Genomic DNA, 16738 nt, shown 5'->3' with positions numbered 1-16738 from the left:
GGCCATCCTTATACCCACGGCATCTAGTCCCTCAGCAAAAACCTTTCTATCTCCAAATATATTATTTCAAATCTACCTATTTCTCTCCCATCCTTCTCTGGCCTACTCCAGCATCCTCTTCAGGAGTCTCCTCTCCTCTATTCTTACTCCCTTCCAGTTCTTTATATAGTAGCTTAAGACATCTCTTTAAGATGAAAATTGGATCTGGTTCTTCTTCAATGTGTTCTCATTGTATTTTAAAGAAATCCCAAATGCCATACTATGGCCTATATCTGATTGAATCTTTCCTAACTTTCTAAACTTATGTGATTCGCTCCAGCAACCACTTTATGTCTGCCATGTTGCTCTCCTCTCAGTTTCTGAATACTTCAAGCTGTTTATGGCTTCACGGCCTTCACACATGCTATTCTCTTTTTTCTGCCCAGAAATCTCTTACCCTCAACTCTTCTTATTCAAGTCTTTACTTTAATGTAATCTCCCTAGTGAGGACTTCCCTTACTCTCCTCATTTTATTTTCTCTCTCTGCATCCTATTTATTTCTTTTCTAGCAAGTACCACATTTTAAAGTTTTATATTTAATTTGCTAAATTATCTTCTTCACTAGAAAGTAATACTTCACAAGGGTTGAGCAGAACTGTTATTCAGCAATATATATCCAATGACTAGCACATTATAGATTCTCAACCAATATTTTTTGAATGAGGAAATTAATTGATAAATGAATGAAAAGTTAAATAGGTTAATGAGCAGATAGTTTACTGAAAGAGAAATGCAAGTGGCCTTAATTAATACATACGATGCCCCTAAAATAGTGCCTGGTACATACTAAGCCCTCAACATATTTAGTTATTGCTATTTTTATATTAATAATAGTTACTATTATTTTAAAATTAATAATATCACCCAAACTAATAGTCAAATTTAAAGAGTAAGGAGATACCAATTTCTGCTTTTTAAATGAACTGCAATGAAAAAAATAAGATGATCAACATTTTGATGAGATGGGCACTTTTTAAAGGTAGTTACCAAGTGATTTGACAAAACCAATTTGGATGAAAGCAAGTTAGTTAGTATAACAAGTGATCAGATGATGATTTGTTCAAGAACAGATACTGCTAGATGTGGGTTGTTGAGATAATGGTATTTATACTGTGGAGGTGGTGCCTTTAAACTTTTTTCTTCAGATTAAGCTTGTTTCCTTACTTTTTGTCCATTTTCCAAAGGTTTTCGGGGGAAGTGGTTATTTTTTAACTTTTACCTTTTTTCAGCAATTAATTTTTCCATTCTATGTTTGTGACAAGGATAAAAAATGTGCAACAATAGGAGATCTGTTGGAATATGTTAACTTTCTAACAATAGGAGACTGGATGGGGAAAAAACAATTTAGAGCACATAAAGAGTTGAAAGGCTGCCCTGTGGTGTAGCAAAATTACCAAGACTGGGAAAAGCAGTGACTAGCAGTAGAGATTTTCAGCAAAATTGCTGTTTAACCAGATGATTATGTTGAACAATTTGCTTTTGGCCACAATGTCTTAACCTTTACATCTATAATTTTACTGTGAAGGAAAAAAATAGAAATGTAATCAAAGATTTATGTGCAAAGAGATTCGTCAAAAGTTAACAATGACACACAAAAACCCCATAAAACACAATGTCCAATATTAGGGGAGTTGTCCAAAATGGGGGGTGCGTGTCTAGGAACAAGTAGAAACACTGTTTCTTTCTCTTATAGGATATTGGGGATTGGCACTCATTAATACGGTTACTTAGAGTAATTTCCTTAAGCAACATATTATAGTAAGATTGACAATTTGAGTGCATTTCCTGAAAAATAACTAAATCATAAAGAGCTTTTGAAATAGTTCCCCCAAAGAACTGTGAATGCATTTATTACATTCACAATTTATTACATTCACAAAGCATTATGACACTACATTGCTGCCACTTGCTTTTAGGGAGAGTCAAAGACGGTGGTAAAAACAGCAGCATTTGGGAATCAATGGGCAGCAGTTATCTGTCAAAGGAGCAATGGCAAAATTCAAGATACTTCCTTTGCCACACTCATACATAGCAACGTAGCATGCTGCATTCTTTTTCTTGGGGAGATGTTTTTAAGCCACATAGCTTCCATGTGGAAGTGATTTCATCTCCTAATTAAGATCACATTTATGAATAAAAGCAGAGGAAGGAAGCCAGCTTGACAAGGGTATCCTACCAAAAGCCAGGGTAAATGGGAAGTCTTTGAAGGACATAAGATGAAGGTAGTTGGAGTTTGGAAGGAAGTGGTTTTATAGACCTTGTTTTGTCTTGGTTGTTTTGTGGTCATTATTGGAGTGGTGTCTGAGACTCTTTATGGGTTTGGTTCTGACATATTTATAGGGAAGGAGAGACAAGGTTTTCCTGGATTTGGTAGCAGCCCTGTTGTAGGTTAGCCAAAATTTACCCTTAATCTCTTATGAAGAATTGAATTACTTACCTTCTAGAAATATTCCCTGCATAATATTTGTACCATAATATTTTAAGCCATTAGGCTTTTGAAATATAGGCTAAAACTTTAAAGGAAAGTTTCCTAAATACTTTCAACACAGGATTGTGAAATGGAAAGAAAGACGAAAGGGGAAGAGCTTTGGATTTTAGTACCTCTGCAGGCATTATTAATCAGAACTGAAACAGAAAAAAAGGAAAAAAAAAACAAATTCACTAATAGAATTTGAGTGCATTAGCTCTGTGCATGCTGCAACAGATTTATAGGGGAATATTTTCTTTTAGTTTCTTATGGACCAATTTGTTTGACTCTTGTGGAAATAGATTCATTGATAGCTAAGTTTTAACCAAAAAAGAATGATTTAATTAAATTATCATTCTATTTTGAGGTTCTATTAATAGTTTAATACTATACATAAAAATAAACAAAACAACACGGGAAACAATGTGCCTAATAGGAAGATTTCTTTATGGTTGAAAATCAGCAGTGTATGTAATGGAAAGATGGAATCCAGGTTTGCTCAAGGTACATTTGAGGCTGACATCATCACCTTTTTTTTTTTTTCCCTTGAGACCGAGTCTCGCTCTTCCGCCCAGGCTGGAGTGCAGTGGCAGGATCTCGGCTCACTGCAAGCTCTGCCTTCCGGGTTCACGCCCTTCTACCGCCTCAGCCTCCCGAGTAGCTGGGACTACAGACGACCACCGCCACGCCCGGCTAATTTTTTGTATTTTTAATAGAGACGGGGTTTCACCGTGTTAGCCAGGATGATCTCTATCATCTGACCTCGTGATCCACCCGCCTTGGCCTCTTAAAGTGCTGGGATTACAGGCGTGAGCCACCGCGCCCGGCCTCATTATAGATTATTTTAAATAGAATAATATACATTCAGTTTTGAAGGCTTTGGGGTAGTTTATTATTCAAGACATATGTTATATTGACACCCTCAATGATCCAGTTCCTAATATGAAAAGAATACTAGAATTGGAATCCTGTTTTAGGTTAAAGATGTTGTGAAAAACATCTGCAAAATGAATTAAAAATTTCCTCTTAGACTTTTTCACACTGTGAGACAATAGAATATATTTTGTGGCTTTATTAAAGTCTCTCATTGGTTTCTGTTTAAAATTTTTAAGATGAATACATAAATGAATATAGAACGTTCTGTGTGAGTGTGAATACACCTGCATGTGTGCTTGTGCCTGTGTAGTTGCAATCTTAGAGAGGTGGCTACTGTTTTTTGAACAATATGGATTAGGTTGAGAAGCAAGAGACAGGAAGGAAGAAGGAAAAAGAGCCAGCCAGGAGGGCAGACTGATGACTGAAGTTGAGGACAAGAATACAGCAAGTTAACCAGAGCTTTCCCACCAACTCTCCACAGCTCTAGTTGCCCTCCCTCACCCCAGCCACAATCTCACTTCTCTTTAGCTCTAGTCTGAGAAATTGGAAGAGAATTTTAAAAATTAGAGTGTGGAGGAAAACATTACTTTTCTGAATCAGAATTTCAGAACCAGAAATAGACTTAAACAACAGCAAGTACCCTCACAAAATTTTCAGATGAGCGAATTAACCCAGAAGAAGATAAGTGTTTCATTGGTCAGCAGAAAAAGCAATACCTCTGGCTGGGCACGGTGGCTCACACCTATAATCCCAGCACTTTGGGAAGCCGAGGCGGGCAGATGGCTTGAGCCCAGGAGTCCAAAACCAGCCTGGGCAACATGGCGAAATCCCATCTCTACAAGAAAATTTAAAAAAGAAAGAAAGAGAGAGAGAGACAGAGAGAAAGAAAGAAAGGTAAAGAAAGAAGAAAAGAAAAAGCAATACAGCATGAAAGACTCCTGACTTCCAGTTCAAGATTATTTTTATGGCCACATTCTGGGAGAGTGCTAGCAAAAATTAAAGCAAGAACCTCTTTGTGATGCATTTCTTCTCTGTTGGAAGGGATACTGCATCTGCCACTGAGGCAGAAGTTGAAAAAGATGCTTAAACCAAACAGGGATCTTTATCTGAAGGACAGCGAAATATTGCCTGAACAGAGGAGTCATTCGATATTATATGAAGTTTACCCTTGATCTTTTTAGAGGTAATTTTAGAAGTTCTCATCAGACAAAACCAGCCCCTTTCCAGATGGTGCCTTATACACCTAATGATCCTAGAGAATCAGATCCTGTGCCCCTTGTGTGCTGCCCTTCTTTTATGTGTGTTTCAAGCTCTCTGATTGATTGTGAATCTTTGGCCTCAGGTTGCACTTGATGTCACAGGTCTTTCTGGTTTCATTTATGTATACATGGGGGAATTTGCTTTTCTAGTCTTTGAAGCTGTATTAATGCAGCTTGACCTTCTAAGCCATGCAAAACTCTACCAGAGCATTTTAAACCCCAAAGCTTCAATTGGAGACATTCAGAGGAAAGGAAAAAAATCTTCTGATAGTCAACATTACTCACGATTCTCTATTTCAAAATTTAATGTACAGACATATATTTTGACCATACCAAATTCACCTGTCCTGAAGAGAAGCATTTTGCTACATGTAGGTGAAGATGTTGATGAATACCCCATATATATATATGTATACATACACACACATATGCACACACACACACTTGTGTGTGTATATATGTATGTATATATGTATGTAAAATCCCATGTATAGTAATACGGTTATTGACAGTATATGGAATAGTAATACAGTTATTGACAGTATATATATATGTGTGTGTGTGTATATATATATATGTACTGTCAGTACATATATTCATATATATCTTCATATATACATATATCTACTGTCAGTAACTGTATTACTATACATGGAGTTTTCCATTATGAAACATCATTCAATAAATATTTATTGAACACCTAGTATTTGACAGACATAGTGGGTTGGCCCTGAGAATTCAGTGGTAACAAAGGCAGAAATGTTCATGTCCTCATGGAGCTTGCATCATTATTCTCCACAAAAGTATGCCTTTATCAAGGAGAGTAAATAATTCTGGGCTCCAGATTCTCTCTTTTTGTCTAAAAATGCATGTATTTAATGAATGTAATCTTTTAATTAACATATAACGTATACACAGAGAAGTACACGGATCAAGTATACAGCTCAAAGAATGTTTACCAAGTAAACACACTCATAAAAGCAGCAGCCAGGTTAAGAAACAGAACATTACCAGCCCCCAGAAGCCCCTTTAAAATCCTTTTCTAGTTGCTAACCTTCCCAAGGTAGCTAATTTTCTGACTTCTGACATCATAAATTAATTTTGGCTTGTTTTGAACTTTGTAGAAATGGAATCATACAGTGTATGATCTTCTGTGTCTGTCTTCATTTGCTCAATATCATGCCTGTGAAATTCACCTGAGTTGTTGCATGTAGTTGAGTTCATTCATTCTCCTTGGTGTATAGTATTCCACTGTATATTACATTTCATTTATCCATTCTATTATTAAAGACATTTGGACTATTTCCAGTTTGGGGCTATTATCAGTTCTGTCACTATTAAGGTACTTGTGCCTGTCTTTAGGTGACTGTTAGGTATACACCTATGAGTTGGAATATTGGGTCATAGATTATGCATATATTCATCGGTGCTACACATGGCCAAGCAGCTTCCCAAAGTGTTTATACCAAGTTATAGTCCCACCAGCAGTGTATGAAAATTACAGTTACTACACATCCATGCCAAGCTTAAGGTTATGTGCTTTTTCATTTTCATATGCATTTTAAGTTTATAAAGTAGACTAGAACCACTGGAGCTTTGTGATAAACAATGAGACATCATAAAGTTTGTAGCAACAGTTCTAATCCCTTGAATTTTAGTCTATGCCAATGATTCAGGATGGTATTATATTAAATTAGAAACTGTGCTTAACTCTTGATGGAATAAAAGTTACTGTTTATAATGGAAAATCCTGCAAAAGTTTGCCTTTCTTACATTTGGAGTTGTGGCTTTTTCAAGCGAGCAGTGTCGGACCATTTTTGTTAGCCAGAGGGCCAAGTAAGAAAAAATAAAAAATATGTGCAGGCCACATTTTTAAATTTCAAAATGGAAATGGCTTTCTTGAGACATGGGGAAGAAACATACATTTGGTTGTGAGATAACCTACCATATCAAGTGGAAGACTGGAGGTGGGAAAGTTGGAGCAACTGTTGGCCAGTAAAATGTTACTATTGGACTATATTTGAGAACTGGCTGTAGGGAGACAGCTGTCATCCTGAAATTAGCTTGTCAACCACATTGTAAAGCTAGGAGGGCTAACTTCCAGACCAAGACCTTTAAGAGGGGCTGTTTTAGCAGCCCACCTCGGCTTTAACACTTCCCTAGGAGGAACTATAAATATAATGGATCCAGGCCCAGGCCTATTACAGAAGGGCCAGCTGAAGGAAAGAAGAACCTTATTCTTAGAAAAAAACACTGATGGTTTCCTTTTCCTTTTCAGTCCAAGGTTTACACTCGCACACCAACCTTATATTTGGACTTCAAATTGGACCCAGGAGCCAAACATTCCCAACCTATCCCTAAAGGTATGATGGGTTCTGGGGTTTAGTAGTCATGTCAGGAAAAAAGAAAAGAAAAGAAAAGAAAAAACCAACAAGAGGCTGTTTTCTCTGGAATGTGCTTGTTTCTGAAACTCAGCACAAAGTTCTATGAACTCTTGTTTATGTTTAATTGTGTTTAAATTGACAAATACTGCTGGGACCTTCCAAGTTAAGAAAATCAGGAAGAGGCCGGGCACAGTGGCTCACACCTGTAATCCCACCACTTTGGGAAGCCGAGGCGGGTGGATCACGAGGTCAGGAGATCAAGACCATCCTGGCCAACATTGTGAAACCCCGTCTCTACTAAAAATACAAAAACCAGCTGGGCGTGGTGGCGCACGCCTGTAGTCCCAGCTACTTGGGAGGCTGAGGCAGGAGAATCACTTGAACCCGGGAGGCGGAGGTTGCAGTGAGCCGAGATCGCACCACTGCACTCCAACCTGGGAGACACAGCGAGACTCCATCTCAAAAAAAAAAAAAAAAAAAAAAAGAAGAAGAAAGAAAGAAAGAAAAGAAAATCAGAAAGAACTCACAGAATGTTAGGGCCAGACCTTGTGGCCCATACCACTCAATTTACAGGTGTGGAAGGCCTAAAAGATGGGTCACTTGCTCAAGGCCACCCAAACACTTACTGGATGAGGTAGGGCAAGGAAAATACCCCTGTCTCCTGACTTTCCAGCTCCTATTGACTCACAGTGTTCCTGAAGGCAAATTTGGACCTGTGTTACTTATACACAAGTGCATACTTGATTGAGATACAGGTTTTGCTTGATATAGGTGTTGTTATGTAAAGGTTACCTTTAGATTGACATTTGAATCCAAAGAATAATTAAAAATTCCCAAGTATTTAAGGCCTATTTTGTTCTTTTTTTTTTTTAGTTCTGGCTAATTTTTATAATTGTTTTTTTCTGTAGATGTGGGGTCTCACTCTGTTACCCAGGCTAAAGTGCAGTGGCATGATCATAGCTCACTGCAGCCTTGAACTCCTGGGCTTAAGTGATCCTCTTGCCTCAGCCTCCCAAGTAACTGAGCCTACAGATGTGTGCCACTACTCCCAGCTAATTTTTTAATTCTTTTGTAGAGATGGAGGTTTCACCACGTTGCCCAGGCTGGTCTCAGATTCCTGGCGTTAAGTTGATCCTCCTGCCTTGGCCTCCCAAAGCACTGGGATTTCAGGCATGAGCCATTGTGTCTGGTCTATTTTTAAATAATTTTATTTTTTTATTAACACACAATAGATGTACATATTTTCAGGGTACATGTGACAATTTAATACGTTCATATAATTTGTAAAGATCAAGTCAGTATAATTAGGATATTCATCACCTTAAATATTTGTCTTTTCTTTATGCTAGAAACATTTGAATTATTCTTTTCTAGCTGTTTGGAAATATACAAAGATTGTTGTAAACAATAGTCGTCCCACTGATCTATCAAACACCAGATCTTATTTCTTCTATCAAATTGTATATTTGTACTCATTAATCAATCTCTCTTTATCCCTCCCAGACCCCCACCCTTCATGTCTTCTGGTAACCACCAGTCTTCATGAGATCTTTATGAGATCCACTTTTTTACTCCCATGTAAGAGTGAGAACGTGCAATATTTGTCTTTCTGTGCCTGGCTTATTTAACTGAATGTCCTCTCCAGGTTGCTGCAGATGACAGGATTTCATTCTTTTTATGGCTGAATAATATTTCATTGCGTATTTATATCACATTTTCTTTATCCATTCATCTATTACTGGGCACTTAGGTTGATTCTACGTTTTGTACATTGTGAATAATGCTGCAATAAACATGGGAGTGTAGATATTTCTTTGATATATTGATTTCTTTCTTTTAAATAGGAACCCAGTAGTTGAATTGCTGGATTATATGGTAGTTCTATTTTTAGTTTTTTGAGGAACCTTTATACTGCTTTCCATAATGGTTGTACTAATTTATATTCTCACTGACTGTATACAAGGGTTCCCCCCTTTCTCCACATCCTCACCAGCATGTGTTATTCCCTTTTTGATAACAGCCATTTTAACTGGGGTGAGATGATGTCTCGTTGTGGTTTTGATTTGCGTTTCTCTGATGATTAGTAATGTTGAGCATTTTGTTCATACACCTATTGCCCATTTGTATGTCTTCTTTTGAGAAATGTCTATTCCGAGCTTTTGCCCATTTTTAAATTGGATTTCTTTTTGCTATTGAATTGTTGGGCTCCTTATATATTCTGGTTATTCATCCCTTGTCAGATAGGTAGTTTGCAGATATTTTCTCCCATTCTGTGGGTTGTCTCTTCACTTTTTTTTTTTTTTTTAAGACAGAGTCTTGCTCTGTCACCCAGGCTGGAGTACAGTGGTGTGACCTCTGCTCACTGCAACCTCCACCTCCTGGGCTCAAGCAATTCTCCTGCCTCAGCTTTCCAAGTACCTGGGATTACAGGTGTGTGCCACCATGCCTGGCTAATTTTTGTATTTTTAGTAGAGATGTGGTTTAACCATGTTGGCCAGGCTGGTCCTGAACTCCTGGCCTCAAGTGATCTGCCTGCCTCGGCCTCCCAAAGTGCTGGGATTACAGGCGTGAGCCACCGCACCCAACCTCATGTTATTGATTGTTTCCTTTGCTGTGCAGAAGCTTTTGAGCTTGATATAATATCATTTGTCTATTTTTGCTTTGGTTGCTTGTGCTTTTGAGGTCTTACACAAAATATCTTTGTCCAGTCCAATGTCCTGGAGATTTTCCCCAATGTTTACTTGTAGTAGTTTCATATTTTGAGGTCTTAAATTTAAGTCTTTAATTCATTTTGATTTGATTTTTGTTTATGGCAAGAGATACGGGTCTAATTTCATTCTTCAGCATATGAATATCCAGTTTTCCCAGCACCATTTATTGAAAAGACTGTCTGTTCCTCAGTGTATGTTCTTAGCACCTTTGTCAAAAATGAGTTCCATTGATCTATGTGTCTGTTTTTATGCCAATACCATGCTGATTTTATTACTATAGCTCTGTAGTATAATTTGAAGTCAGGCAGTGTGATGCCTCCAGCTTTGTTCATTTTGCTCAGGATTGCTTTGGCTATTTGGGGTCTTTCATGGTTCCATATAAGTTTTAGGATTCATTTCTGTGAATGAGATTGGCATTTTGGTAGGGATTGCATTGAATCTGTAAATTGCTTTGGGTAGTATTGTCATTTTAATGATATTAATTCTTCCAATCCATGAGCACAGAATAGCTTTCAATTTTTTTGTGTCCTTTTCAATTTCTATCATCAGTGTTTTATAGTTTTCCTTGTATAGATTTTTCAATTCTTTGGTTAAGTTGATTCCCAGGTATTTTATAATCTTTTTTTGTAACCATTGTAAATAGGATTGCTTTCTTGATATTTTTTTCAGATTGTTCACTCTTGGTGTATATAAATGCTACTAATTTTTGTATGTTGATTTTGTATCCTGCAACTTTACCAAATTTGTTTATTAGTTTTAATAGGTTTTTTTTTGGTGGAGTCTTTAAGTTTTTCTTAGTGTAAGATGATGTAATCTGTGAACAAGACTAGTTTGACTTCTTCCTTTCTTATTTGAATGCCCTTTGTTTTTTTTTTTCTCTTGCCTAGTTGCTCTGGCCAAGACTTCCAGTATTATGTTGAATAAAAGTGGTTAAAATGGGCATCTTTTTCTTGTTCCAGATCTCAGAAGAATTCAGTTTTTCAACTGAATTCTTTCAATTTTTCCCATTCCATATGGTGATAGCTGTGGGTTTGTCATAATAAGGCCTTTATTATTTTGAGGTACGTTCATTCTATACCCAGTTTGTTAAAGGTTTTTGTCATAAAGAGATGTTGAATTTTATTGAATGCTTTTTCAGCATCTATTGAAATAATGATGTTTTTTCTTCTTGATTCTGTTAATGTGATGTGTCACATTTATTGATTTGTGTATGTTGAATGTTGAAACATCTTTGCATCCTTGGGATGAATCACACTTGATCATGGTGAACAATCATTTTAAGGTGCTGTTGAATTCAGTTTGCTAGTATTTTGTTGAGAGTTTTTGCATCTATGTTCATCAGCAATATTGACTTGTGGTTTTCTTTTTTTGTTGCGTTCTTGTCTGATTTTGGTATCAGGGTAATGCTGGCCTCATAGGATAAATTTGGAAGTACTCCCTCCTCTTCAGTCTCTTTGAAGAGTTTCAGTAGGATTGGTATTAATTTGTCTTTAAATATTTGGTAGAATTCAGCAGTGAGGCCATCAGATCTTGGGCTTTTTTTTTTATGGGAGACTTATTATGGCTTCTATCTCATTACTAGTTATTGCTTTGTTGAAGTTTTCTATTTCTTCATGGTTCAATCTTGGTAGGTTGTATGTATCCAGGAATTTATCAATTTTTTCTGGGTTTTCCAATTTCTTGGCATATAGTTGTTCATAATAGTCTCTAATGATTCTTTGTATTTCTGTGGTCTCAGTTATTGTGTCTTCTTTTTCATTTCTGATTTTATTTATTTGGGTCTTCTCTCATTTATTCTTAGTCCAGCTAAAGGTTTGTCAATTTTATTTATCTTTTCAAAAAACCAACTTGTCACTTCATTGATCTTCTGTATTTTTTTGTCTTAATTTCATTTACTTCTACTCTGATCTTGATTATTTCTTTCCTTCTACTAATTTTGGATTCCATTCTGGCTATTTAAGTACAGAAAAATTTTAGATTAATTTGCTTAAACATAAGCCTTCACTATCCGTGATTTTTATAACAATAAGTGTATGTGTGCCTTAACCTTTTAGTGCAGTGCTTTTATCTTTTACTTTTGAGTTGCTTTCCTCCAATCCCTTGTCCTCCCTTATCTATGTCCAGTACCCTCACTATATAGATCACAGATATATCCTTGAATTATATCTTGCTGTATTTTTCTCCACACTTATTTTTCTACACTGACATATATGTGCATTCAAATATATGCAAATATCAGGTTATTTTGTCATTTTACTAAAATGGAATCATAACTACTCTTTTACATCCTATTTATTTGACTGAAAAATACCCATGGAAATCCTTCCCAATTTACTTATATAGCTCCTTTTGTTTTGTTTTGTTTAAGAGACAGGGTTTCTCTGTGTCACCCAGGCTGGAGTAAAGTGGCACAATTATAGTTCACTGCAACCTCGAACTCCTGTGCCCAAGAGATCTTCCCACCCCAGCCTCCCAAGTAGCTAGGACTACAGGCACTCATCATTAATGGTGGCTCCTTTTAACAGTGATATTCTACATCATCTAAATACACACGATGATGTATTTAGCTATTTTCTATCAATGGGAATTCACTTTGTTCCTAGTGCTTGGCTACAGCAAACTGGTCTGCAATGAATACCTTGTGTATCTGCCTTCCCATGTGGAAATTTATTTTGATGAGACAGGTTTCCAGGGATGGTCACCAGATCTATGCATGCTTAGTTTTAAAAGACATTGTCAGGTTGCAATCCAAAGAGGCAGTCACACTTTCTATTAGCAGCATATAGAATACCAGTTTCTCCACAATCCCACTAGCAGGAAGTATATGGTTCATGTTCATTTTTGCTCTGCTCTCAGACATCACCTTATATTGCCTCCTGAGAGAATGTATATCTGTCAGTTTCCAAAGCTGTATTTGCATTTTATTTTGTCATCATGAATTTTAAACCTGAGATTTGTTTTCAAGCATGTTTTGTTGTTGTTGTTGTCGTTGTTGTTGTTTTGAGATGAAATCTTGCTCTGTCGCCCAGGCTGAAGTGCAGTGGTGTGATCTCGGCTCACTGCAACCTCTGCCTCCCAGGTTCAAGTGATTCTCCTGCCTCAGCCTCCCAAGTACCTGAGACTACAGGCGCATGCCACCATGCCTGGCTAATTTTTGTATTTTTAGTAGCGACGGGGTTTGACCATGTTGCCCAGGCTGGTCTTGAACTCCTGACCTCAGGTGATCTGCCCACCTCGGCCTCCCAAAGTTGGGATTACAGGTGTGAGCCACTGCGCCCAGCCTCAAACACTTTTTTTTTTTTGACACGGAGTTTTGCTCTTGTCGCCCAGGCTGGAGTGCAATGGCATGATCTCGGCTCACTGCAACCTCTGCCTCCCGGGTTCAAGCGATTCTCCTGCCTCAGCCTCCTGAGTAGCTGGGATTACAGGCACCCGCCACCACGCCCAACTAATTTTTGTATTTTTAGTTGAGATGGGGTTTCACCATGTTGGCCAGGCTGGTCTCAAACTCCTGACCTCAGGTAATCCATCCACCTCGGCCTCCCAAAGTGCTGGGATTACAGGCATGAACTACCACACCTGGCCTCAAAAACATTTTTATAGGGATACAACAGGAAATAGCTTAGAATTGCACATTTAGCATTGAGCGTCTGTAAACCCACTTTAAACAAGTGCGTTATGAACCCAGCTATGAAGCAAAAGATCCTTTCTTTTCCAATACATCACTTTTAGTTATAGTGTTCTCTCTTTCTCAGTCTGTCTGTCTGTATCTCTCTCTCTCCCTCCCTCCCTCCCCTATCTCTCTCCCTGTCTTAAACACACACACACACACACACACACACACACACACACACACACAGAGAGAGACTTATCCATGCTTCCACTGCATTAGGTGACAAATACAAAGTTTGAGGCTTCTCTGTTTAGTGCCAAACAATTAATTCGAGTATTATAAAGCACTCATTATTTGCAGCTTTGATAGTCCTGGCTGCCTGTCATCAGACATACTGGATGGTAAAATTATGCTGTATAAATTTTATTATGAAGTAATTCAAATCAAGGTCACCATTTGTCTTTTTTTTTTTTCCACCTTTCCAGGTCAAATTCCATCATAAACTCCAAGGACTGTCTGAATTCTTTTTATTTGGGTGCTTTGTTGTATCAAATATTTCGTGAAATGTGTAGGCCATTGGCTGGGTCCTGGACATGTTTTGTTTATAATGTTTTGATTGTTTTGTTACTCATGGTAAAGGGATTTGACATGGATGTCTGGATTATGTTTGGCTTTTGGCATAAGCTTTGCAGTCTAACTAATTTAATGTTGACTTGGTTTTATCATTAACAGACTAATTGGATAGCAATAGAAGCATACACTGCTACCATCCTCTCCCTGATACTGGGAAAATGCATATATTCCAAGGGAAATCCAGTTAAGGGAGACTGAAAACGTTTCTCATGAATCAGACTAGGTTTTATCTGAGTTCCTTCCCATAAATACTATTTGAATCGATTTTTACCATCTCTTTATTTCCTTCAGGCTAGGCACGTTTCTCTTGGGTTGTGCTAATCTTGCAGAAAACAGATGTTTCATGCAGTGATGATTTGGAAGGCAGTTGATATCAGGAATTGAGCTGGACGGTGCATCACTTACAAAGAATCTAATTTGTCGAGTTTCTGACAGTACCAGATTCCTTTCACATTGGCCACACGTTTTTCATATTAGATCTTGGCTAAAATAAGAGTAAGTAGTTTTTTAATGGTGACTTTTACCATTTCTTGCAAGGCGCAAGGCAATCTGACTTTCCTTTTGCTGTAAACTGATTTACAGATAACACTGTTTGTTACCATTAATTATGAAGGACATAAATCTATATTTCTAGGAAAATATCAGTCTTTTCCAAGAAACATGTGCCTTCTTGTCCTCATGTCCCCCTTGTCTTCTGACTGACTGTATCACAGTTTGGCCCTCAACAGCCACTCTGTTTATTTTCCTCATTTTCTTTTACAGCACCTTTGCCTCTAGATACTTAAAGGCAGGATCTGGAATGTTAAAAATGGAGAGCTGTTATGGAACAAACTTGATTTTATGAACCTTTTTGCTTTTCCTCACCTTATAACTTTTCCTTTACAGTATATGTAGATCAATAAACAAAATTTATTTAGAAACCATATAGTCTACCCCTCTGTGGTAGGAAAAATAATGTCCCCCCAAAGATGTCCACGTCCCAGTTTCCAGAATCTGTGTATATGTTATGTTCCATGGCAAAAACGACTTTGCAGATGTGACTAAGTTAATGCTGCTGAGATAGGGAGATTAGCCTGGATGATGCAGGTGGACCCCGTGTCATAAATGAGAATCTAAACAAGAGAAACAGGGAGACAGGGAGTCAGAGTTAGAGAAGGACATGTGACAATAGAAGCAGAGGTCAGAGTGATGTGATTACTGGTTTTGAAAATGGAAGGGCCCACAAGCCAAGGATTAGTGGCAACCTCTAGAAGTTGAAAAAGGCAAGAAAACAAATGTCCCCCTACAGCCTCCAGGAAGAATACAGTCCTGCTTGATTTTAGACCTATGAGGCTCATTTTGGGGCTTCTGACCTCAAGAACTGTAAGATAAAAATTTTTGTTACTTTAAAGCACTAAGTTTTAGAGTAATTTGTTATAGCAGCAATAGGAAACTGATACACCAATATATTTTTGCTTCTGTGTTTATGGGGAAAAAAAAGGAAAGGAGCTACATCTTCCTTGATTAAAAAGTAGATTTTAATGCCATACATACAGTAGCTACTTGGTAAGTCACATTAGTATACATTTAAATAAATCTTATTGTATTAATTATCTATATGCTGCATAACAAATTACCCCCAAAACTTTGTGCCTTAGAACAACATGTATTGTCTTGCAATGTCTCTCAACTTAGCTGTGTACTGTTACAAGGCCACGATCAAAGCGTCAGCTGGGGGCTGGGCGCTGCGGCTCACACCTGTAATCTTAATACTTTGGTAGGCTGAGGTGGGCAGATCACTCAAGGCCAAAAGTTTGTGACCAGTCTGGCCAACATGGCAAAACCCCATCTCTACTAAAAATACAAAAATTAGCCAGGCATGGTCGTGCGGGCCTATAGTCCCAGCTACTGGGAGTGGAGGGGGGTGGGGGTTGGCTGAGGCATGAGAATTGCTTGAACCTGGGAGGTGGAGGTTGCAGTGAGCCAAGATCACCCACTTCACTCCAGCCTGGGTGGCAGAGCTAGACTCTGTCTCAGAAAAAAATAAATAAATAAAGTGTCATCTGGGACTGTGGTCATCTCAAGGCTTGACTGGGAAGGATGTGCTTCCAAGCTCACACTCATGTGGTTGCTGGCAGCATTCAGTTCCTCAAGGGTTGCTGGCTAGAGTCTGCTCTCTGTTTTTGGCCACATGGGGCTCTATATAGGGCAACTCACAACATGGCCTCTGACTTCATCAGAAGGCACAAAGATGAGCAAGATGGAAGCCAGAGACTTTATGTAACCTAATCTCAGAAGTGACATTGCATCAGTTTTGCTATATTCTACTGGTTAGACGCAAGACTGTAGCCACAGCCCATACTCAGAGAGAGGGAATTACATAGGGCAATATGGGAGGCAGGATCAGGCAGACGTCTTAGAGTCGACCTCCACACTTATGATCTTGGTTGAAAGTACCACACATTTTTCCATATGGTCAATGACTCGAAAACAAGTAGTGATTTTTTTTCTCTCTCTCATTTGTGACTTTTAAAAATGACTGGAGTAAACCTTGAAAAATGCATAGTGATTTTTTCCACAGGCTTCTTGCCTGTTTTTTCATAGTCTTTCTCTACTTTTAAGGAGAATGCCCCAAACATGAATGATTCATGTAGAATTTTACATTTTGAGTCTTTTCATAGAAAGCAAAAGCTGATTTAATTCATGAGTAATTTTTTTGCAGAGCTCTCTACTTCCCAGCAGTACATTAGACTATTCAATCACAGTTCCCTTCATAC

General features: G+C 37.9%; 1 protein-coding gene across 3 annotated transcripts in view; it reads left to right on the top strand.

Annotated features, from left to right (window-relative positions):
- The window catches only part of PIR (pirin), a 105059-nt gene that overhangs the window by 56969 nt on the left and 31352 nt on the right, over window positions 1-16738 (top strand). For all 3 annotated transcript variants that reach the window (XM_004063845.4, XM_004063844.4, XM_019019203.3), the window contains exon 6: window positions 6920-7004. In XM_004063845.4, the coding sequence (XP_004063893.1) occupies window positions 6920-7004 (85 nt within the window). The remainder of the gene's footprint in view (window positions 1-6919; window positions 7005-16738) is intronic.

This window comes from Gorilla gorilla, chromosome X, assembly GCF_029281585.2.
Source record: "Gorilla gorilla gorilla isolate KB3781 chromosome X, NHGRI_mGorGor1-v2.1_pri, whole genome shotgun sequence".
NCBI lineage: Eukaryota > Metazoa > Chordata > Mammalia > Primates > Hominidae > Gorilla > Gorilla gorilla.
The sequence above is the reverse complement of the archived record's forward strand: the minus strand, read 5'-3'. Positions and strand labels throughout refer to the sequence as shown.